At 41.5% G+C, this 24,112-nt stretch overlaps 2 protein-coding genes and 1 long non-coding RNA gene across 4 annotated transcripts; 2 read left to right on the top strand and 1 right to left on the bottom strand.

The window, feature by feature from the left end:
• Window positions 1-272: 272 nt before the first annotated feature.
• LOC126630738 (uncharacterized) lies at window positions 273-10,733 on the top strand. The gene is made up of 6 exons (XR_007626099.1): window positions 273-488; window positions 5,821-6,004; window positions 8,450-8,505; window positions 8,678-8,760; window positions 9,826-9,887; window positions 10,452-10,733. It is a non-coding gene; the product is annotated as an uncharacterized LOC126630738 (long non-coding RNA).
• A 123-nt stretch (window positions 10,734-10,856) lies between these two features.
• LOC126629841 (uncharacterized) lies at window positions 10,857-12,964 on the top strand. Its single transcript, XM_050299979.1, has 5 exons — window positions 10,857-10,860; window positions 11,642-11,874; window positions 11,993-12,051; window positions 12,179-12,299; window positions 12,824-12,964. Exons 1-5 carry the CDS (start codon window positions 10,857-10,859, stop codon window positions 12,962-12,964), a joined length of 558 nt encoding a protein of 185 aa, XP_050155936.1.
• Window positions 12,965-14,757: 1,793 nt separating this feature from the next.
• On the bottom strand, window positions 14,758-18,643 carry LOC126630509 (uncharacterized). 2 transcript variants are annotated; one of them, XM_050300725.1, is made up of 6 exons: window positions 18,146-18,643; window positions 17,884-17,934; window positions 17,630-17,763; window positions 17,416-17,507; window positions 17,178-17,313; window positions 14,758-15,977 (listed from the first exon to the last, which is right to left on the bottom strand). In XM_050300725.1, the coding sequence occupies exons 1-6, from the start codon at window positions 18,452-18,454 to the stop codon at window positions 15,845-15,847; spliced, it is 855 nt and encodes a 284-aa protein (XP_050156682.1). In that variant the 5' UTR covers window positions 18,455-18,643; the 3' UTR covers window positions 14,758-15,844. The 2 variants fall into 2 exon arrangements, with proteins under 2 accessions (XP_050156682.1, XP_050156618.1); XM_050300661.1 differs by lacking the exon at window positions 14,758-15,977 and having other exon boundaries at window positions 17,139-17,302; window positions 18,146-18,631.
• Between the last annotated feature and the right edge of the window lie 5,469 nt (window positions 18,644-24,112).

Genomic DNA, 24,112 nt, shown 5'->3' with positions numbered 1-24,112 from the left:
AGATGTTGGGTCAAAAACACCCAGAGCACCATAGAATTTTGGGAAATATCCTAAAATATGTCAATTTCTTAATCTTGGGACATAAATAGGATTTTTTGAATAAGCACACAACAGGCACAACAATGAAACAAAAATAATTTTTTTCTTACATCTTAAAATGTCCAAGTTACTCTCGTCTATAAATGAGTTAATTTATATTCTCTCTCCTCTATTCTCTCTCTACGACATCCACTCTCTTCTTCCCAACCCACATTCAATTTCTTTACAAATCACTAACCCTAACCCTAACCCTAACCCTAACCCCATTTCAATATGCGATATGGGTTTTAACGTGCAAGAGTTGTACTTGAGTTTGATAGTAGATAGCGATCTGCAAGTTCAAACCCATTTCCAATTTCTGTGAATTCTCTAGAGTCTCTCTCTATCTTATTCTCTGAAGGAAAAAGACAATGGAGTCCACCGAGCTCTCCTACATGTCGTCACCGGAGGTGTTAGGTCCTTACTGTGTAGGCCCTCGATATAACGTTATTATCCTTAGTACAGTAGTAAATGGGTGTTAGGTGATGACTCAGCTTATGAGATATTTTGTCTATTGTGTTGAATGGATATAAATCCCCCTTTTGTAATGAAGTTGAAAGCAATGAATGAAAATAGTCTTTAATTTCTTCTTTTCCCTTATCCTTTCTCATTTCCTTCCTGACCTGTAACTAGGACCCTAACATTTGGTATCCAGAGCCCAGGCGGCTTCCATGGGCAAGAGCAAGGCGTCGGTCACGGTGGCTAACGTTTCCGACTCGGAACTCGACATAGAGTTTCAGCAACAACAAATCATCTCGCAACTCCATGAGTTCCATGAGATAGTCACGCTGATGAATGTCCGCCAAGATGATCTGCAGCACCATCTCACTGATCTGCAGCACACGCTTCCCGAGATGACGGTCGACCGAGCCCGGCAAGAGAAATTTCAACAGACAGTCCTTAAGGAACTTCGTACTCTCAAAACCCCACCCTCTTCCCAAAACAGGTTTCAGATTCCCATCGGGTCCATTCCCATTTCCCTAGGCTCCTCTCCTTTTGCGGCCGTCCCCACCCCTCTTCCCCAACCAACCTGGGGTTCTCCACACTCCCAAACCCTCCATCCAAACCACCTCGCGCGGTCCCACTTAGCCGCGGGTCCTTCCTTCTTACCTCACACTTCTTCAACTCTCCTTAGTCATTCCCCCAACTCTCGTCTCATACCCCCACACTCCGGCGACTCAATCTTGCATCCGTTAGACTTTGCCCACTTTCCCCCCATTCACTACCCCCATCCCACACCACACCACACCAGGGCCCCCATTTCACCACATCCTTACCCAACCTTTCCCCCTCAATGGCGGGACCAAAACAGTTAAAGATTGAGCTCCCTTGCTTCTTTGGTGAAGACCCGTATGGATGGTTATCCATGGCTGAAGAATTTCTGGATTACCATGAAATTGAGGATTGTCGCCGCGTCACAGTCGGGAGATTGCATCTGGGGGGTGACGTCGCCCATTGGCAACGATGGTTCAAGCAACGATTTCCTCTTGCCTCTTGGGCTACATTCACCACGCAACTGCTGCAACGCTTTGGACCGGCTGACGCTTTGAATTTCCACATGGCTCTCTCCCACATCACTCAAACGGAGTTGGTCGAGACCTATGTCGGCCAGTTTATCCGGCTTTCATGTTGTACTCCAAATTGGTCTGATGAGCAGCTCTTAGGGGCGTTTTTGGGTGGACTCAAAGAGGACTTGCAGGATGACGTGGTAGCCCAACGGCCTACGTCCCTTGCCCGGGCTATTGAACTCGCTCGTATTTATGAACATAAAAATGGGCGCCGTTCGTCGACTCGCAGTGGGTTTTCCCATCCATCTCCCAATCTCTCTAAACCTCACCCACTGACACCAGCACCTCTAACAGTTTTCCCTCATCCTCCACGCCCCACTCTACCTGCCCCTACCCAACCACCTTCTAAACCAGTTCTTCGACTCACCCAAGCGGAGATGTGGACACGCAGGGAACAAGGGCTCTATTTTAATTGTGATGACCAGTTTCGGCCGGGCCATCGTTGTCGACAATCCCATATTCTACTCCTCCTTGCGAAGGATGATTTTACTGACCCATTCCAAGAGGTGCACCAATCCCACCGCTAGAGCCGGTTTTGGTGGAGCAGCCTGACCACCCTATTGCACTCCATGCCATTTCGGCCACGAAGCGCTCTCGCGGGCAGGCGATGCGTTTGCAAGGGTCTATTCTCAACACCCCGGTTCAGGTGTTTATTGATTCCGGGGCGGATCAAAGTTTTCTTAACCCTCAAGTAGCTGCCAGATTGGGCCTTCACACAGATTCTTCCCGTTGTGAACCGGTCATGGTAGCAATCAGTCGTTACTTTCGTACGAAGAGTGTCGCTCCCCAAGTCTCAGTACTGATTCAAGGCTATGCATTCTGCGGGGACTTTCACCTCCTCGCCGTCGCCGACTACGACATGGTTTTGGGGATTGATTGGTTAGAAACCTTGGGCCTTATTGGTTGGAACTTCCTCCTCAAGGTCATGGAATTCACGATAAATGGAACAAACTATCGTCTCGTGGGATCTTCCACACCTCCTCCAAGTTTATGCGCCACTTTGGCGGCATTAGACGCCCGTTTTGGCGTTCCCCCTCAGATTGTGGCTCAACTATCCAGTGTTCCTCCTGGTTCCCTGCCTTCTTCTCCACTACCGGTAATACTCCAAGCACTGTTTTTACGATACTCGAACCTATTTGAGCCACCCACCACCTTGCCACCCTATAGGGCATTTGACCATCAAATCCCTCTCCTTCCAGGCACCGGACCTGTGAATGTGCGCCCTTACCGCTATGGTCATGCCCAGAAAGCGGAACTTGAACGGCAGGTGGCTGACATGTTATCCACCGGTATCATTCAACCGAGTTTTAGCCCTTTCTCTTCACCTGCACTGTTGGTAGCTAAGGCTGAGGGCGATTGGCGTTTTTGTGTCGACTACAGAGTCTTGAATTCGGTCACCATCAAAGATTGCTTCCTTATTCCGGTTATTGATGAATTATTAGCCGAACTTCACGGCGCTGCCATCTTTTCCAAACTGGACTTGCGTTCGGGATATCACCAAATACGGATGCACCAGGCCGATATACCTAAAACAGCTTTCCATACCCATGAAGGTCACTACAAGTTCACGGTCATGCCTTTTGGCCTTACCAACGCCCCAGCCACATTTCAGGCATTGATGAATTCAATTTTGAAGCCCTTGTTGCGGAAATCGGTCATCGTCTTTTTTGACGATATATTGGTCTTCAGTGACACGCTGGCACACCATGTTGCTCACTTGGCTACTGTCTTTGAGCTTCTCCACACCCACCAACTGAAATTGAAGCCTTCAAAATGTCTTTTTGGCCAACGTTCTATTGCTTATTTAGGGCATGTTATTTCTTTAGAGGGTGTATCAGTGGATTCCTCCAAAATTTCTGCCATTATGGAGTGGCCGTCTCCTGCCAACATTAGAGACCTTCGAGGGTTTTTGGGTTTCGCCGGTTACTATTGTAAATTCGTTCGGAACTTTGGGTTGCTAGCAAAGCCACTCACTGACTTGCTCCGTAAATATAGTTTCCAGTGGTCTCTTGCGGCGGATCAGGTTTTTGGGGCTCTCAAAGTAGCCATGATGTCTACGTCGGTTCTCGCTCTTCCGGATTTCACCAAATCCTTTACCATTGAGTGTGATGCTTCGGATAGCGGAATTGGAGCGGTCTTATCGCAGGAGAACCACCCTATTGAGTTTCTTAGTAAGCCATTGGCTCTGAAACATCATGCTCTTTCGGTATATGACAAAGAAATGTTGGCAGTGGTCTTTGCAGTACAAAAATGGAGGCCTTATTTGCTTGGCCAGCACTTCAAAATACTTACAGACCACCAAACTCTGAAGTATTTTCTGGATCAACGCATTACAACTCCCGCTCAGCAAAAATGGTTGTTGAAATTACTTGGCTACAATTATACCCTGGAGTATAAGCCTGGATCCTCGAATGCAGTCGCGGATGCCCTTTCTCGTCGGCCGGAGGTCCTGGCCTTAATGGGTTTGTCTCGGCCCCTGTTTGACTGTATCATGGACATACAAGCTGACTATGCTTCGGACCCGTAGGCTTCCTCCATTCTGAAGGATTTGCAAGTCAATCCCACAAGCCATGCCTTGTTTAAACTACAAGGGGATCTTCTTTATTATAAACAAGGTGTGTTTATGGCAGCCTCATCCCCTTGGCGTTCTCGCCTCCTGGCGGAATTTCACTCTTCTCCTTCAGCGGGTCATTCGGGCTTCCTCCGCACATATAAAAGACTGACACGCAACTTCCACTGGCCAAGGCTTAAAAAGGACGTGAAAAAGTTTGTTGCTTCATGTGACACTTGCCAGCGTATCAATTATGAGACCATCAAGCCTCCGGGGCTGTTGCAACCTCTAGCTATTCCCAAACAGATTTGGACGAACATTGCGATGGATTTTGTCGAAGGCCTTCCTTCGGTCCATGACAGGAATGCAATCTTGGTGGTAGTGGATAGGTTGTCAAAATACGGCCATTTTATCCCCATCAAACATCCCTATTCCGCTCCTAAAATTGCAGAGGTGTTCATTAAGGAAATCTTCCGTCTCTATGGAATGCTGGCTTCTATAGTCAGCGATCGGGATCCGATCTTCATCAGCGAATTTTGGACTGCCTTCTTTAAGCAGCAGCATACCAACCTTTGCAAAAGCTCTGCCTATCACCCTCAATCCGATGGGCAAACGGAGGTGCTCAATCGCACCCTTAAACACTTCTTGCGCAGCTTTGTGAGCGACAAACCAAGGGACTGGATTCAGTGGCTTCCGTGGGCAGAGTGGTGGTATAATACCACCTTCCAATCTGCCATCAACATGACTCCATTCCAGGCTGTGTATGGATATCCTCCACCTACCGTGTCTTCTTACCTCCCTGGTTCCTCTCCGGTGCACAGCGTCTACATAGCACTCGGTGATCGCGATGCACTGCTCAAACAGTTGCGGGAGCATTTGCAACTTGCACAACATCGCATGCGCCAATACGCCGATAAACAACGCTCTGAGCACACCTTCACTGTGGGTGATTGGGTTTTCCTGAAACTTCAACCTTATCGCCAAACTTCAGTGTCCAAGACTCATTGCCTCATATTGGCTCCCCGTTACTATGGCCCCTTCAAAGTGATTGCATGGGTTGGTCAGGTTGCCTACACATTAGACTTTCCACCTCAGTCTCGCATTCACCCTACCTTTCATGTTTCTTTGTTGAAACCATAGCTTGGGAACCATATGGTAGCTTCTCCAACTCTGCCACCATTCTCTACTACAGGTACCTTCCTGTGGACCCCTGAGAAAATTCTTCAACGCGGGCTATTCAAGCTAGGGAACCGTGGAGTCACTCGTTGGTTAATCCAGTGGAAAGGACTTCCAGAGCATGACGCCACTTAGGAGGATGCTGATTCCATCCTCACCCGTTTTCCATCCTTTACAGCCTGAGGACATGCTGTTTCAGGGAAGGGTGCCATGTTAGGTCCTTATTGTGTAGGCCCTCGATATAACGTTATTATCCTTAGTACAGTAGTAAATGGGTGTTAGGTGATGACTCAGCTTATGAGATATTTTGTCTATTGTGTTGAATGGATATAAATCCCCCTTTTGTAATGAAGTTGAGAGCAATGAATGAAAATAGTCTTTAATTTCTTCTTTTCCCTTATCCTTTCTCATTTCCTTCCTGACCTGTAACTGGGACCCTAACAGGAGGCCCCACATAGAGGCTTATCGCCGCCGCCGCCCAAATCACCTTTAGCAATTACATTCGTTTCCATATAAGTACATCTCCCGATTCTCTCATAATTCGCTTCTTTTTCCCCAATTCTTACATTTTCTAACCCTAAGTTTCATCCTAATCTGGTCCCATTTTGTAAGTCTGAGCAATCATGTTTATGTAAGTATTTGAGTAACTATTTGCGGTGTTTATGGGTGGTTACTTTTGTTGTTTTCTTAGGAATTTAACATTGAGAAGCTGCATGTGGTTAGAGGCTGAGAAGAGAAGATTAAGCACATGTATTGATTAGTTTTAATTTTTAAGCATTGTAATCAAACTTGTTAACTGCACTTGTGCTTGAACGAGTTGAGGACATAACAGAACAAATTCAATAATTACCTTAACCAAGAACAGATTATTGGTGCTGGTGTACCGCATGGTGATTGGCGTGATTATTGTTGTGCTGCATGTTTATTCTTAACTTTTAGTTCTTGTGGGTAGAGAATTATGGGTTTTTATTATAAGTGGTTCTTGAACTAGTTTTATGTTTAGATTTGCCTAATCTGTAGTTTAATGAACTTTTCTAGACTCGTACTGGTTCCTTATGAGCTGACATGGTTTTCATAATTTTGCATGTTATTGAGCATATGGTGTTATAAGAATGCAATATTTACCTTAATGATCTCAATAGTTATAAGGATATGACTTCTGAGTTTGGGGTGCTGCAAATGACTAAAGCTTGTAGTTTTCTACTTGTTCCTTATCTCTATGTCATTTATGATGGACCAACCTTATCAATTTTTAGGAGTAAAGACCTCCTGACGATCATCAAAGATCAATGGTTAAGACTTGGTTAGTTTCATATATGTTAGAGTCAATGTTAGTTAAAGAATATGTTAAGAGTTTGTTAACTTTGTTTTAGAGTCAATGTTAGTTAATGAACATGTTAAGAGTTTGTTAACTTTGTTTAGCTAAGTTGTCTTCTTGTTAATCTATGTATATCTGAGTATTTAATCATCTTTGTAACCATTATTCTCCCGAAATGTAAAAATCATCTATCTCACAAGTTTTAACTAGTTGAGTTTAATACAATAACTAGATCATCTTCCACTGAGGGACTGCTACATGCAATGGCGAAGCCATGTGAGGGCGAGGAGTGGCGGCCGCCACTCCCCTAGCCGAAAAACACCACTGGAGAGCTGGTTTCAGCCCCTCCCCTCGCCGGAAAACCGACTGGTGCAGCGCTCTGGCCTTCCGGTGTTCTTTCTGCTGCGCGCAGCAGCAACACTAGATCTGATTTTTTTTTAAAAACATCTAGGCCAAAACGACGTCGTTTTGGTCCTGGTAAAAAAATTAAAAAATTTAACAGTAAAACGGCGCCGTTTTGGATGTTTGAAAAAAAATATAATATTGGGTTTTGGGGACCTCCGTCGGTTGCAGCGGGAGTGGGTCCGGGCGGATTATGTATTGGAGGAGGAGAAGAGCGCTAATGAGGAGTGGTGAAAGAGGAGGTGAAGGGGTTGAGGAAGAGGAGAGGGAAAGCTCCATCCTTGGCGGAATTGACAATTGAGGACGCGGAGCTAAAGCGGCTGAGGAGAATGGGGATGGTGCTGAGGGAAAGGATCAGTGTGCCCAAGGCCGGGATCACCCAGGCGGTGCTAGAGAAGATTCATGATACATGGAGGAAGACGGAGCTGGTGAGGCTCAAAGTTCCATAGGGTGCTGGCATTGGACATGAAGACGGCTCACGAGATTGTTGAGGTTTGTTCAGTTCTCGAATTTTCAGTTTTTGCGGTGTTATGACCAATTTACATTTGTATATATGTGTGTTGAGTGTAAATTACAGTACTTGCTGAATGCAGCTTGGAATTGTATGTCGAGTTTAGAAATGAACACGTAGACGCATTTTACTTTCGTAATGTAACTGACTGCTTGTAGTGATAACAACCAAGATAATCTCGGTGAAGCAACTAGGTAATTCAAAGACATGTTTGAGTCCGGTGAATAATTTTGCATCTTTTGACAAAGCAAAAATTGTTCGTTTAGCCCATGTTTATTCTCAAGATTTTGATCGTATGGACCTCATGAATCTTCCAATTCAACTTGACAATTACATTCATGATATGAAGATGCATAGTGAGTTTTGATCATTAAGAGGAATTAGTGATCTTGCAAAAGAGTTAATGAAGACATGGAGGTGTGAAAGCTATATGTTAGTGTATAAGCTTCTTACATTGGCTTTGGTATTACCGGTTGCAACCACTTCAGTGGAGAGAGTTTTTTTCTGCTATGAAGATTATGAAAACATCATTGCGTAACAAAATGGGAGATCAATGGTTGAGTGATAGCATGGTTGTTTACATTGAGAGAGATGTATTTGGTTTTATTGATAATGAGCCTATTATGCGACTTTTTCATGATATGAAATATCGCCGGCAATAATTGTAATTTGTTTGTATTGATTAATTATGGAAGACATTACTATATAAAAAGTTTAGTTGTTGCCATTTTTTTTTTAACTTTGCACTCTTTTAAGTTCGCCCCTCCCCCCGAGAAATCCTGGCTTCGCCACTGGCTACATGGTTCTAATGAAGCATGTCATCTGACAGAGATTGTTTTAACTAGGGAACCTGAAGCCACCTATGGACAGGAGCGTACATGAGCGTGCTTGTATTCAGAAGGTAAGGGTTGCTATATGTAAAGTGGGATTAAGACTTAATTGAGTTTATATTGCTTTTTATGTTTGCTACTTTCTGGGGATTTCATTCTTCCTCAATTCCGGATAATAATATGTAATTCATGTTTTATTACTTTTATCTGAATCTAATTGAAACATGTTGTGTTGTCACATAGGATGGCGGTAATGTGGGTTCAATGGACAACACCAGGGGCATCTTGAAGTTTCTAGGGCCTTTGGAGATTGCTAGTTCAAAAAGGTTCTATTTTCTCTTCGTTATAACTTTCCCCTCTCATTATTTGTTTCCTTTGTTTTGAATGTAACATAAAACAATTGTTTATAGCTCTATATTAAAAAAATATCAAATCTGTAAAACTTGTGCTATTTATCAATAAATATAGCTCAAGTTATTATAAATTGGGAATTTTATTTTTAGAAAGAAAGCCTATGTAAATGATTCTTTTGTAATTACTAAATATGCTTAATTAAGTTTATCCACTTCTCTGGGGACAAAACCATATTACTTTACTCTGCAAAAGATGGTTGAATTGAATGTTAATGTACTAGATGCTTTGATTGTATTATCTCTGTTTTTCCATTGAATGAATTAACTGCTCTGGGTTGTGACAACCATAAATTATCAACAACTACTAGAATGTTAAGTAATGTAATATAGTTGTACAATGTATTTGCTAACTATTATATGATAATAAACATGAGGACTATGTATCTTTGTTATCTTGAGCGCTTACCATGTCCTAAACTACCTTAATGCGAAAAGCACCAAATATGTAAATACGCATTATATACACTGTATGTACACGACATGCACATGATATGCACACCATGTTTACAACGTATAACTGACCTTTCAATTTCCATATACATGTTAGGTCTTGGATTTGTAACTTCAGTTACATTCCTATTTCTCGTTTGGGCGCATCTGTCATGGGCCTTGGAAAAATGATATTTTATAACTTGATTATGTAATGTCCAATGTTGACTATTAAGTATGGTTACGCTGGTAAAATGAGAATGTGCATTTGACAAGAAAATGTTGCGTGCATTTGTAGGGCAAGTATTTTTGCGAATTCAAGTGGTGCATTTTTCATTCTTGTTTCTCTAGTGTATGTAACAAATTTTATTTGATTGCTTTAGGCAAACCAAGATCCATAATATTGGGGCTAGGCTTGTAGGTGTTGATAGTGTAGGCAATAAATATTATGAGAAGCTTGACACTCAATATGCTTAGTGTTCTCTACATTTCCCCCCTCAAATTCACTACAATTTCAACAATGTTGTTCTTCTTCAAATTTTGTTGCAGCTTTTGATGCTAAAACCAAGGAGGTACGGCATTGAACACAAAGAAAATTTCAGTGGAGGAAGGTGATGAATTTATTTACCATTCCAAAGGGCACAAACTTAATCCAGAGCAGAGAGCCTGGACTTAGGAATGGGCAAAATACCTATGGGTTAGGGTAACCGCGGTTACCCGCCCATTTAAAGTTCACAGTTACGGTTATGGTTAACCGTTTAAACGAACAAACAGTTATGTGTATAACCGTTTATCCGTGAAATTTATATGGGCGCTTATGGGTATTACCCGTAGTTATAACGGGTATTCATTTACCAATATATATATATATATATATATATATATATATATATATATTACACTCAGAAAGAAACTAGAAGATATTGTGTACCACTGCAATGTGATGTTGGCGGTAATCTTCCCTTTGTAGGTGCTAAGATATATATATATTAGTGAGGAGAAGGACTAAGGATCGCTTCTGTTTGCTTTTTTTTTTATTTGTTTTATTTTTCTTTTTTGGTAACTGAGTGTACAATGTAAACCTTTTGTAATCACTTACCTCTGTTGGATTCATGTTAATTGGTGTCGTTGTTCCTAAATGGGATACTAATTCAATTTATACATTTCTTTTGTAGGCCTCTTTTGGTGACAACGAGTCGATGAGACTTTATGATTGAACGTGCTAAAGCATTAGTGTTCGAAAGTGTTTAGTTTTGGAATATTTTGGAGCTTTGAATCATCTAGTATTCAAGATAATGACTACTTTTTGTTTTTAGAAGCTTTACTTTGTAATCATATGGATTATAATTAAAGACTTGCTTGGATGTAGCGGAAAAATATCGTTCGTAAACTATTATTTCAATTATTGGAATTTTATGAGGAATTAAATGATTAAAATAGGAAAATTCATACCAAAATGTATCTATAACGGCGTTTAATTGTCAGAAAATGAAAATTATGAAAAAAAATTCTTTTGTAATTTTTAAGTTAAAAAAAATGAAGATCAGTGAAAAAAGGGGTAAATGGTTAAAAAAGAATAAATGGGTAAACGGTTATGGTTAAATGGATATATGGTTAAGAATATGATTAATCGTTTATAAAAGGTTATGGGTATGGGTATAACCGTTTATGTAATTACCCAATGGGTAAACGGTTATGCGGGTATGAACATAAATAGTTATGGGTAAATAATTACGGTTACCTGCTCGCCATAATCGTTGCCCATCCATAATTTGACCATATACTAACCTTGGGAACCAGCCAGGAAGGAGCAAGTACGTAATTTCTACGACGCTCAAACTTGAAAAAATTCAGTTGTATTGTGTTGTGTATTCTAGGGATGGGCAAACGGGTATAGGAACCGCGGATTGGGGTGGGTAATCAAGGTTTGGGCCGGGTACAGGCCGGTTCCTAATTAAAAAAAAAGAAATGGAGTGAGGCAGGGTGGGCCTTTGTAATTTTTGGTTTGGGCTGGTTCCCAAAGTATAGGAACCGCGAGTACTCGTACAGGCCCGTTTGTAATTGAAATGGACGGACGAGATTGAAGAGATCATCTCTCCATCTAATCTTAACTGTGAGTTTTAGGTTTCCTTGTCCTCAACCTCGACTCTGTCACTCGATTCCTCGAACTCGATTCCGTCTCCCACAATCTTTCTCCAAACCCAGTGTCTTGTCAGCAACCCAATTGATTGACGATTGCTGGCGTTGCGAGGACTGGAGCAATAACCCAATCTCACCAGTCACCCCTCTCAAGTCTCACCAGTCACTACAACCAGAAACCAAATTTCTATCTCTTTCTCTATCTAACCCCTTCAAGTTTTTAAAGCGGCGTCATCGTCGTTGAAGAAGATCACCCTCAAGAGCTTAGACGGCAAGTCGTTTGAGGTCGAGGAGGCGGTGGTGCTGGAGTTGCAGACCATCAAGCACATGATCGAGGACGATTGCGCCGACAAAGGCATGTCAACGACTCCAAGCCCGATGAGAAAATCTCCGAGGATGATCTTAAGGCCTGGGATCAGAATTTGGTTTGATTCTAGGGTTTCAGAATTTGGGGATTCGGTTGGGTTAGGGTTTATTTATTTATTTGGGGATTGGGGTTAATTGTGTTGTTTTAGGGCCTAGGATTACTAATTTAGCGGTTTTATGTGATGGTGGATTGAATTTGAATGGCGAGCAGGTATTGGGAGGTGTCTCTGCCGGTTCAAAACTCGGCGTCGTCTCTGTGGACCTCCAAAGGTACTTCCGCTGTTTCATTTTTCTTTTGCAATTTTATTTCTTTAGCAATTCAATTTTATTTCGATTTGGGTATTCATTGGATTTGATCGATGTGAAGCTAATGTAAGGTGAATGATTATTGATCTAGAAAGTTAGCGGTGGAGATGGGCAGTTGCAGGTCTCTTTGTGTTCGATTTCGAGCGGCGCAGCCACAGGTGGTGGTGGGAGTTGCTGTTCTAGTTTGGGACATAGTTTGGACTCGGCCTCAGGTACTAATGTTGCAGCATCTGTTGCCACTGCACTAAGCGGTTGCTCAAAACCATGACGAGGAAGCTCGACAAGAAGATGATTGCGACGAGGATGTCCGGCAAGAAGGTGGTGGTCTGGTTCCCGGAACGATTGAGAAAGTTAAAGAAGAAGAAGAAAAAAAAAACCAAGGACCTGTGGACCCGACGGGCCGGGTTCGATCTGATTCCTGTAATGAAATATGATGCACCCAACCTGGCCCATTTCTTTTAAACTCCGGTCCAGTCCGGTTCCTTCAAAATTGGGCCCAGCCCTAGTGTATTCCATTCGGTTAATAAATGGAATGTGTTAGTTGTGAATCTTTCGGGATGTTTGTTGTATGTAAATAACACTTCTAAACTTGATAGCTTAATAAAATGTTGGTATTTTGATTTGTCAAGGGTAAATTATCTCACTTCATGTCAAAAAGGTTGTGTTTCACACTTTGCAGTGTTTATAATTTGCGGATTGGTGTTTGTCTTGCAATGTGCATGTTTTCATTATGCAGTGTGCATATCATGTGCATGTGTTGAGCATGCAATGTGCACGACATACACATGAGCATGACATGTGCATCCTTTCAGCATGCAGTGTGCATAGGCCTGGCAAATGGGTTGTGTTTGTTGTGTTTCTTGTCGTTTTAGTGTAACACATGTTATCTTAACAGGTCGTGACGTGTCATACCCGTTATCTTAACGAGTCCTTAACAGGTCAAGTCATTTTACCTAACAGGTAAAATGACTCGTTAAGAAAAATATTTTTTCTTAAATTTACACATACCACATTGCCACATAAATATTACTTCAAAACATCAAAACATATTTGTCGTTAAGTACTACATCTACACTCCAAAATAAGAACCTAATAAAAAAACACCAATACACTAATAGTCTACCACAAAATAATGAAATATCAAGTGTGCAAGGATATGCAAAATGAAGGAGTTTTTCTTTTCAAGGTTGTGAGGTGTTGATGCACAAAATTAGTGAGGACTTTGGTACAATAGAAAATGTTAAGTTTATAGCTTGGATATATGCTACTCGTACTCCTTTCTTCTCTAAAATCCTCCAAAGAATGTCTCTTGGGACCCTATCATACGCTTTTTCCAAATCTATAAAGACCATGTGTAAATCCTTTTTCCCATCTCTATATCTTTCCATCAATCTTCGTAAGAGATAGATTGCCTCCATGGTTGAGCGCCCTGGCATGAACCCGAATTGGTTGTCCGAAACCCGTGTCTCTTGCCTCAATCTATGCTCAATGACTCTCTCCCAGAGCTTCATTGTATGACTCATTAGCTTAATACCTCTATAGTTCATGCAATTTTGTACGTCGCCCTTATTCTTGTAGATAGGCACCAAAGTGCTCGTTCGCCACTCATTTGGCATCTTCTTCGTTTTCAAAATCCTATTGAAAAGGTCAGTGAGCCATGTTATACCTGTCTCTCCCAAAACTTTCCACACTTTGTTTGGTATATCGTCTGGGTCCTTCATTGAAAAGATTATGAAAATAACCTCTCCATCTATCTTTAACCGCGTTCTCTGTAGCAACGACCTTTCCATCCTCATCCTTGATGCACCTCACTTGGTTTAGGTCTCTTGTCTTCTTTTCCCTTGCTCTAGCTAGTTTATAGATATCCAACTCTCCTTCTTTGGTATCTAGTCGCTTATACATATCGTCATAAGCCGCTAACTTAGCTTATCTCACAGCTTTCTTTGCCTCTTGCTTCGCTTTTCTATACCTTTCACCATTTTCATCGGTCCTATCCTTGTATAAGGCTTTACAACATTCCTTCTTAGCCTTCACCTTTGTTTGTACCTCCTCATTCCACCACCAAGATTCCTTTTGGTGTGGGGCAAAGCCCTTGGACTCTCTTAATACCTCTTTTGCTACTTTTCGGATACAACTAGCCATGAAATCCCACATTTGGCTAGCTTCCCCCTCTCTATCTCACACACACTGGGTGATTACTTTCTCTTTGAAAATGACTTGTTTTTCTTCTTTTAGATTCCACCATCTAGTCCTTGGGCACTTCCAAGTCTTGTTCTTTTTTCTCACTCTTTTGATATGTACATCCATCACCAACAAGCGATGTTGATTAGCCACGCTCTCTCCTGGTATAACTTTGCAATCCTTACAAGTTATACGATCCCCTTTCCTCATTAGAAGAAAATCTATTTGTGTTTTTGACGACTCACTCTTGTAGGTGATCACATGTTCTTCTCTCTTCTTAAAGAAGGTGTTGGCTAAGACGAGATCATATGCCATTGCAAAATCCAAGATAGCTTCCCCATCCTCGTTTCTCTCCCCAAAACCATGGCCACCATGAAAACCTCCATAGTTGCCTGTCTCCCTGCCCACGTGTCCATTTAAATCTCCTCCTATAAATAACTTCTCCGTCTGAGCAATTCCTTGCACCAAGTCTCCAAGGTCTTCCCAAAATTTCTCCTTCGAACTCATATCCAACCCTACTTGAGGTGCGTACGCACTAATCACATTGATAAGTTCTTGTCCTATTACAATCTTGATTGCCATGATTCTATCTCCTACCCTCTTGACATCTACAACATCTTGTGTCAAGGTCTTGTCCACGATGATGCCAACACCGTTTCTCGTTCTATTTGTGCCCGAGTACCAAAGTTTAAACCTTGAGTTTTCTAGATCCTTTGCCTTAAGACCAACCCACTTAGTTTCTTGTAGGCACATAATATTTATCCTTCTCCTCACCATAACTTCCACTACTTCCATAGATTTTCCCGTTAAGGTTCCTATATTCCACGTTCCTAAACGCATTCTACTCTCCTGAACTCTACCCTTCTGTCCTAGCTTCTTCACCCTCCCCCGTCCAATGGAATCAAAGTACTTCTTTTGTGTGTCCCGTGTAAAGTTGGTAGGTGCATATGCTCCCAAACAACTTTGAGTGGAGTCATTCGAAAAGAAGTTTCTATGGCCCCCTTGCTCATTTAACACTGCATCCGGGTGCCTATGGAGATACAGCGACCCTTACTCACTTATCACTGTGCTCGGGCCACACAGCGCGCCACTTACAGGTGACGCCCTAGCTTTAGCGCAATTTCGTTCTGAATTCATTTTCATAAGGATTCGACGTAACTGTGGAGTGCCGGCTGTCGACTACCTGACGCCCTCCCCCTCCTCCTTTACCCGGGCTTGGGACCGGCAATGTAAGATAAACTTACATAGGCGGAGTTCAATACAGAGACAAATGTGTCAACAAAAATAACATTTGACACCCTCCTCCAAACTTTCACTGATTTCAACTTCTTATCAAGTTTTCTCTTACGAAGTTGCAGTCTCTCAAACATCGATGCCTGGTTCTTACAAATAGCCTGATTGCAGCTTCCCATCTGCCCATGCGGCCATGCCCCTACTTCTTCCTCAAACTGCCTAATTGCAGCTTGAATTATCAGCTGGTTATTAAGCGCACGCTTAAGACTTTACTCGAGGGAAGTACAAATGTTCAACGTTTGAATATTTCTCAAAGTATTCCTCCACAAGAGAGAACATTTCTTTACTGTTCCATATATCCTTCTTGCATTCTAGAATCACATTGACCACTTCCTGGTCTCCTTGAGCAAGTCAAGGGATAGGGACCAAACTTCCAGCGCAGCTGAAACCGAGTGAATGACACCACTTGTGCATTGCTGGAGATTGACATGAAATGATTACAAGCCCGGATCAAGCTTACAGGCTACCACAACGAGATTTAAATTTAGCTAATTTATCATAATTTAAATACACGATCATAACCAGAGCTCTCACATATTTGAGCTCAACCCAAAAACCAGCTCTATCGACATCCCCCTCTTCCAACCCATAAAAATGATGTCATCATCTATGAATTATTACTATTTATATGTGGGTATTTTAGTAATTTCGATTTTGTCCTATTTCTGTCCCAAGATTAAGAAATTGTATTGTTTATGGGTATTTCCCTAGAATTTCTCCCATACGAGTTAAATGCCAAACAAGGCAGTCTGTTATTGACATTAACCGCAACTTACTTTTGGTTCATGTCTTATGATTCCTAGAGTATCCATTCTCTTTAGTAATGCGGTACCATTACATATATTAAATCTAGCAACCTCACATTCAACTATATTTTCAATCTAGTTTTCGTTCTAGCCCTGGATATACAACACACTGACCCTTAACGCTACGTTTCAATTTACTAACAACTTTATCCTCAATTGTTAAAATTAAAAGACAGGTACACTACCAATGAACTACTCAAATGTATTGCATACTCAAAAAATTTACCCTAAGTTCCATGCAAGTTTAAATTCCCTCATCCAAACGAACTAAGCTCTAATGTCTCAATTCCAAAATAAAATCAGATCATAACATTGACACTTTACAATTTACTGCTAATTGATTCGGGTACAATTCTATATTCAGAATAAATCAACACGTTATGATACCTAATGCCCAAAATTAATCAGCAATCACAGCACAAAATAAAATCAGATTATAACATTGCACACTTTGACTTAACCAACTTTAATTAAGCTGTTAAGTATTAGGGGGGAGTTTATAACAAGGAGATGATGTCATTTGGTCAAGTAGAAAGCATTGCAGAGGTGTTCTCATACAAATCTACGAGATACTAAAAGTAACAGCACAAAGCAAGAAGCAAATCAAAGGATGTTTATCTTGAAGCAACACTCTGAAACGGAAAATCCTCATAAGTCATAAAAAATAACTTAAATTATTAAACTGAAAAATGAAAATGTGAAAAGTTATGTGCATTCACAAAAATCTGATGTGGCTCACCGTGATGCTCTTGCATGTGTTGTGATCTACCCTACTACTTAGTTCGATTTGTTATACAGTTAAGTGCCAACCTAGAAAACCGGGTAAGAGTGAAAAACATTTGCCATAGAGCATGACCCTTAACGATCCCCTCCCGTATGCCTCTTGCAGTTTTAGCCAAAACGGGCCCTGGCACCTCAGTTTTCTGACTTACTACCTGCGCCGATGCTAAGCAAGTAAAGATGAATTTTACATCCACTGCTCCAAAACCAAATTGAAAACTCACTTTTTAAACAACAACAAAAGAAAACTACAGAAAACATGGATAACCTGATGGAGCCATGTTTGTCAAGCGGCGCAACCTCTCCTCGGCCACGCGAACAGCTCGAGTGGAACTTCTAACGCCTTGTGTAATTTCCTGTCTGGACAACAAACAAAACCGAATGAGTCCACAGAGAATGTCTTTTTAAAGAACATTAAACAAGTGATAGATTTCATTCATCATAAGACAACGATATAAGAGCGTTGGAATAGCAATGCCAACCCAAGATCGCTGAGCTCCATAGTGAGGTCACTAATCTCCATTCCGGATAAACGAACAGCAGCCATTGTGTCGGGAAGCTCTTCCCTAATAACATCCATCAGTTTTTCAAGTGATTGAGCTGCCCTCTTGAAAGCCTTCAGAAACAACCACATTGCAAAATTCACTTTACTAACAACGATTGCACGACAAAAACAATACCCGATTTCCAATTGCCAATACTAATTAAAACCATCGAGCATTCAAAGATTACGAACCAGTAGGGCGGGGATCGCAGAGCATAAGAGCCACGTCGCGGAAACTGCTACCTATTAAGAGCACAAAAATCAAAATGTTATTCAATAAGAAAAACCCACCAATTGCTGTAAATTCAAGAACAAATAATTGCAGAGAAATTTTTAGGTTTGCTTGTGCAGAATAAGGTTAATTCAGAGCGGAATTACGCTTCCAAAAGCATAAATATATGAACTTAGAGAGAGAGAGAGAGAGAGAGAGAGAGAGAGAGAAAGAGAGAGTTACTGCGCAAGCAACGACATTGAGGAAGACGATGTGCCGGTGGGTGAGGTTCCACTGAGGGAGGTGAAGAAGTGAAGTCTGAGAAAGTGATGGAGATCCGAGGGTTTCAGAGTAAAGCGATGAAACTGACGTCCCAGATGCTCCGTTAACATACTGCGACTGCACGGACAGTGAGATGAGCCGTCGAGGCGGCAGCCTGAGATGGTGGGGCAGACGGCGAGGGTTTATGTTGCCCTCCAGGCTGTGGTTGGCGTTTTGGTTAATCCTAGGGTTACTCGCCAGCTGAAATTTCCCACCCACGAACATTGCCATAGCTTCTCTCTCTACTCTCTCCTATGAGAAGAAGAGATGACAGATGAGTCTCTGGGTCACTCGGCCCTCGCAATCTCCGCCAGCAAGCAGACCTGAGGCCATCTCCAACCAACCCAAGGGTGCAGATGGCCGAAAATAATCCTAAAATCGTCTCTAACCGTCCGTCAAGCAAAATGACTTGTGGATCTCACTGATCAACCGGCCTGCCCAAATGAGCCAGCCGGCCGGCCCCAGTTGTGCTAAAAAATTTGAATCTCAACGGTTAATTGACGTCAGTTAGCCGTTATTATTTTTTTTTTTTCCATTTGTTTTTGAGCAAAAAATTTAAAAAGAATATTTAATTAAGATCCAGAAAGGTGATTGGTTCTATGTGAGGATATTGCTTTTATAAGCATATTTGATTGCTCAAACCTCTCCCATAGCCGATGTGGGACAAATATAATGGGTGCCCCAAATATAAGCTTCCTATTAGAGATGGTAAATGTGCATTTAATTTAAGTTGTTGTAGTTTTTAAATTGGGAATTGTTATTAGCACTCCAAAAATCTCATTATACGTTCCAAACTTTCTATATTAGGAAAGAAAAATACACTTATGAGGAGTGTAAAATGAGATTTTTGGAGTGCCAATAACACTTCCCATTTAAATTTAAATAATATATTTGGCCCTATGGCCCTCGGTTGGAGATGGTAAGAAATATAATCCTACACTGTTCATTAAAATATTAATTTCTTAGAGGGCCAGAGGGCTAAAACGAGCCCTCTGGCCAACCTTCGGTTGGAGATGGCCTGAGGCTGAATGTTTATCAAATATAGCCAAATATTAGCGTCTAATTTCAAAAATGTCAATTTTTATAAAAACTTTTAAATATTCAAAATCTCTCTTAAATAGACACAAATACCCTTAATTCATACAAATAACTAGTTGTTGATTAAAAGATTCTTGTGCGATAATCAAGTGGTGTTTTTGTGACAACCCGTCCTTAATTTTATGATAATATAAATTTAAAAGAGTGATTTTACGAAAATGCCCTTAGAGGCCAGGATGTTTGACTTTCGTTGGCCATCTTTCGTGACCTGTATAAGCTACTCTTTTGCGAATTCTCGATGTACTCGACAATACAAATGTATGGGCGCAAACGGAACGCAATTTGGAGTTATTAACAAATGAAGTCGATGACAAAATGGTCAATTGATTATTTCTAGAAGGCTTCAAATTTCTGGAGCAAAGAATTGCTATGCCACGTGTGTGGCAATGATGGAAATATGAGAAATCAAGAGGGGAAAAAAGGCCAATGGGGTGATAGGTGGAGTGACTAAAAGGATAAGGAGAGAGCCCCATCGATTGGGGAAGCAGGACGAATCAAATAACATAAGGGGGGATGGACCAATCGGGGAGGAGAGAAAGGAGAAAAAGGAGAGAGAGAAAAATGAGGGAGCCAGCGGGTCGGGTCAGAGAATAACCCGAGTGACCCGACTGTTGACCTGACAGCAACAACCTCAAATTCAGGCGACTTTCCGGCGAGATGAAATCCGCCACCACCTGTAAACGTCTTCTCGTCATCCCTCATGCAATTTCCACCTAAGTATCGACGAGTTTTGGTGTTATTTCTCGAAGGAAACTTGAGGAATGAACGTGTTCTTCCCATAGTCTACAACGACAAATCCCACCATTTCTAAATGTTATCTGATAGGAGCATATTTATGCGACTTAGTGGGCTTGTTCTTGTGCATTTATGTTGTTTTTCTTTAGTTATTTTAGTGTTTAAAGTCATTTTCGTGCAATTTCAGGTTTTAGAGACAAAGTATGCAAAGAAGTGCAAAATGGAGCATTTTAGAGCAAAATTGAGCTGGAATGGAGTGTATGCTCATGGAGCACAAGGAATGGACGAGTTTGAAGGTCAAAGGAGCTTAAGAAATGAAGAAATGAAAGTGAAGAACAAAGAATTCAGAATTGGAAACCAAAGTTTCTAAAGTTGGAAGTTTCTATTCTTGGAGGTTTCCATTTTTAAGAGTTTCTATTCTTGCCTTTGGGCTTTTAAATGACCTATCCTTGCCCTCTTAGACTTAGGCCGCACCTTCCTAGCCCAATCCTTCTTGGATTCTGACTTGTTAGGCCCTTTCCTTGTGGATTTGGGTTATACAAATCCCTTTCTAAAACTAAGTGGGCCAAAACCCTAATTCCTTGTGGATTTTCACCCTTTGCCGCACCTAAACCCTAGCCCATTGGCTAATCTGATTGCTAGGGTTTTTGGTGCCTATATATATACTCATTAAACCCTTTGGCCGAATATACCACCTCTCATATTCATTCTACATGCCAGAAACCCTAGTTCTAAATCTGCCGCAGCCATCCCCATCCATTCTCCATATTTTCTAACCCTAAACACCATTGCCGCAACCTCCCATCCACCCTAAACACTACTACCTTATTCCATACCCATTCATCCATATACCTAAGTCCCTAAATCTGTCCCTAGACCCTTTGCCGCAACAAGGAGGAGGAGGAGAAGCCTTGGAACGTTCATGCCATTCAAGTTTGAGTTGCTGGAAGTTTTAGGTGTTTCCTTTCCTTTGATTTCAATGTTTAATTTCTATACTCTTTGTTTTGTGCGTATGAGGAACTAAACCCCCCCCTTGGCTAGGGGGGGATTCGAAACATGTTTATGCTTGCTATATGATTTGATTACTTCTAATTGCGTTTCATAAGTTGTGGATTCAATTTGCTTATCTATTCGAATTAAACTGATTTGTGTGTGTTGGTTGAGAGTGCACGCTTAATTTTCATGCATAAATCTAATGCTAGGATGTAAGGGATTTTCACCTAATCGTTATGAACTTATATTCACAAGTAGCAAAGGTTGTTGATCACAATCGTGTTAAGTAAATTCTTGGCATAAGTATCATGCGCTTTCATAGTTACAAGTGCCTCGTCAATACTTATGATTTCCATTGAACGTAATGATCTTTAATTGTATCTCTATTATGCACTTTCATGTAGGGAACTTTTGAGGAATAATTTGGTTACGATGCGCTTTTTCCATCCAATTCATTGACTTAAGGGAAATCTGAAAGTTAATTTAAGCGTATCTAATTAACTTGGGGTGTTGGGAATTCATGGTTATTGAGAAGCAATTGGAAATCGTTTTGTATGCAAGTGTGACATGTGTGGAGAAGAACCCCTTAGCTAGCCTTCCATCCATTCACTTTTATCAATTTCGTTTTAAAATCTGTTTTGAGTTACAAAGTTTTTGTTTTGTTTTAAATTTCGTCAAAACCAATTCCTCCTTTATTTTGAAGTGTTAGATTAGTTAGAAATCAATTTAGTTTGAGTTTTTAAGTGTCTTGAGTCAAGTAATAACTTAATTTCGTCCAAATTTGTGTTAGGTGTTCAAAACTGCCCAGATTGTGTTTTTAAGGCAGTTTTGAGTGTTTAGGTGTTGTTTTGAGTCTTTTGGTCTGTTTTGGTGATTTATAGTTTTGTTTTGCATTCTTTGAGTCTAGTTTAGTGTTTTAAACTTTGTTTTTTTATGTTTTTGAGTCAGTTTTAAGTGATTTAGCAATCCCTCCTAATCCCCGGCCTAGAACGATCCCTACTTACATTCCATACTACAATTGATAAAAAGATCGTTTAATTTGTGTGCTTATATTTTTCACATCAAATTTTTGGCGCCGTTGCCGGGGATTAGCAATATTGCTAATCCCTTGGATTGTTTTATTTCAGTTTGTTTTAATTTGTTTCCGATTCTGACCTTGTTTTTGGTTCTTGTTGTAGGTACTAGTTTATGACTCGGAGTTCTCATCCGATTCATGAGCATATCTTGGACTTTGACGACGATTTCGAGAGGACTTTGAGAAGGAATAGGAATCAACAAGATCATACCCCACCTATTCCTGAACCCGAGCGTGAAGAACATCCACTTGAAGAAGAAGAGCAACCCACGGCAAGAGTGGGTGAAGAAGTGCAAGACATGGCACAAGACAATCGTACAATCAAAGAGCTTTCAGCTTCGGGATTGGACAATGCCGCACCCATTTGCATCCAATACCCCGCGGCTGCTCAAGGCAAGACCGAAGAGTTTGTATTGAAGTCAAGCTTGCTGCACCACATTCCAAAGTACCATGGATTGTCCATGGAGGATCCCAACAAGCACTTGAAAGAGTTCGAGGTGGTGTGTTCAAGCATGACTCCAATCAATGTTGATGGGAGCATATTGAAGATGAAGGCCTTTCCCTTTTCTCTCTTGGAAAAGGCGAAAGATTGGTTGTATAAGTTAGCTCCCGGAACGGTCACATCTTGGGAGAGCATGAAACGGGCCTTCTTGGAGAAGTTTTTCCCAACTTCTCGAGTCATCCTCCTACGAACAAGGATAAGTGGAATTCAACAAGATGAAGGTGAATCTTTTCCTACTTATTATGAACATTTTAAATCTCTTGTTGCTTCATGTCCACAACATCAAATGAAGGAGGAGCTTCTTTTACAATACTTCTACGAGGGACTTCTACCAATCGAACGTCAAATGCTAGATGCCTCAGCAGGAGGAGCTTTGGTGGACAAGACCCCCACGGCAGCAAAGACTTTGATTGCCAATCGAGCGTTGAACGCTCAACAATACGAAGGTGTTGGGCAAAGAGGCACCCCACGGCAACACCAAGTCAATGAGGTAAGTGCCATAACCGAACTTCAAAACCAAATGGCTAACCTTACTACTTTGCTTTCTCAGGTGGTGGAAGGTCCAAAAGTACAAAACGTGGCTGCGTGTGGCGTGTGCTCCATGCAAGGCCACCTTACGGACAAGTGCCCACAATTGATTGAGAATGGAGGGTGGGAGACCCTCAATGCCGTGGGTTTTGGAAATCAGTACCAACCAAGGAATGACCCATTTTCTAATACTTACAATCCCGGTTGGCGTGATCATCCAAATTTCAAATGGCGAGAACCCCAACAAGCCCAACAACAAAGCGGATTTAGGCAACAACCCCCGGGTTTCTATCAAAAGCCGTTTGCACCAACTCAACCCCAAGCACAACCCGCCCAAAAATCAGGTTCTTCTATTGATAATGATCAGATTTTTAATTTACTAACTTCTATGGTGCAGGGCATGCAAACTAGGGACAAGAAGGTGGACGAGTTGGAGAAGCAAGTGGGGCAAATTGCAGAGTTTATGGGGCAGTTTCGAGAGCAAGGCAAGTTGCCTAGCTTAACCGTGGTGAATCCAAAAGGTGGATTCGAATCTGCAAAAGCTATAACGTTGCGGAGTGGAAAGCAAGTAGGATCTGACCCCCAACCATCCATATCACATTCTAACGAGGTGGAGGAGTTGATGATTGAAGAGGAAGAACAAGGGCCACCCATGGCAAGGAATGAGCATCCTTTGCCGCAAGCACCCATGGCTCCTAAGCCATCCAATCTGCCCAATAAGGGTAAGAACGTGTCCAATTCCATTCCTACTAATGATTTTCCTTTGAATGTCCCTTTTCCTAGTAGGTTTAAGCAAACAAAGAAGGAGGAAGCCGAGAAGGACATTCTAGAGACATTTAGGAAAGTTCAAGTCAACATACCTCTCTTGGATGCAATTAAGCAAGTACCAAGGTATGCTAAATTTTTGAAAGAACTTTGCACCACTAGGAAGAGGATTTCGACCAAGGAAGTTGTGAAG

The sequence above is a fragment of the Malus sylvestris genome, chromosome 1 (assembly GCF_916048215.2).
Source record: "Malus sylvestris chromosome 1, drMalSylv7.2, whole genome shotgun sequence".
NCBI classification, from domain to species: domain Eukaryota; kingdom Viridiplantae; phylum Streptophyta; class Magnoliopsida; order Rosales; family Rosaceae; genus Malus; species Malus sylvestris.
Note: the sequence above shows the minus strand (reverse complement) of the source record. Positions and strands in the feature narration are given on the sequence as shown.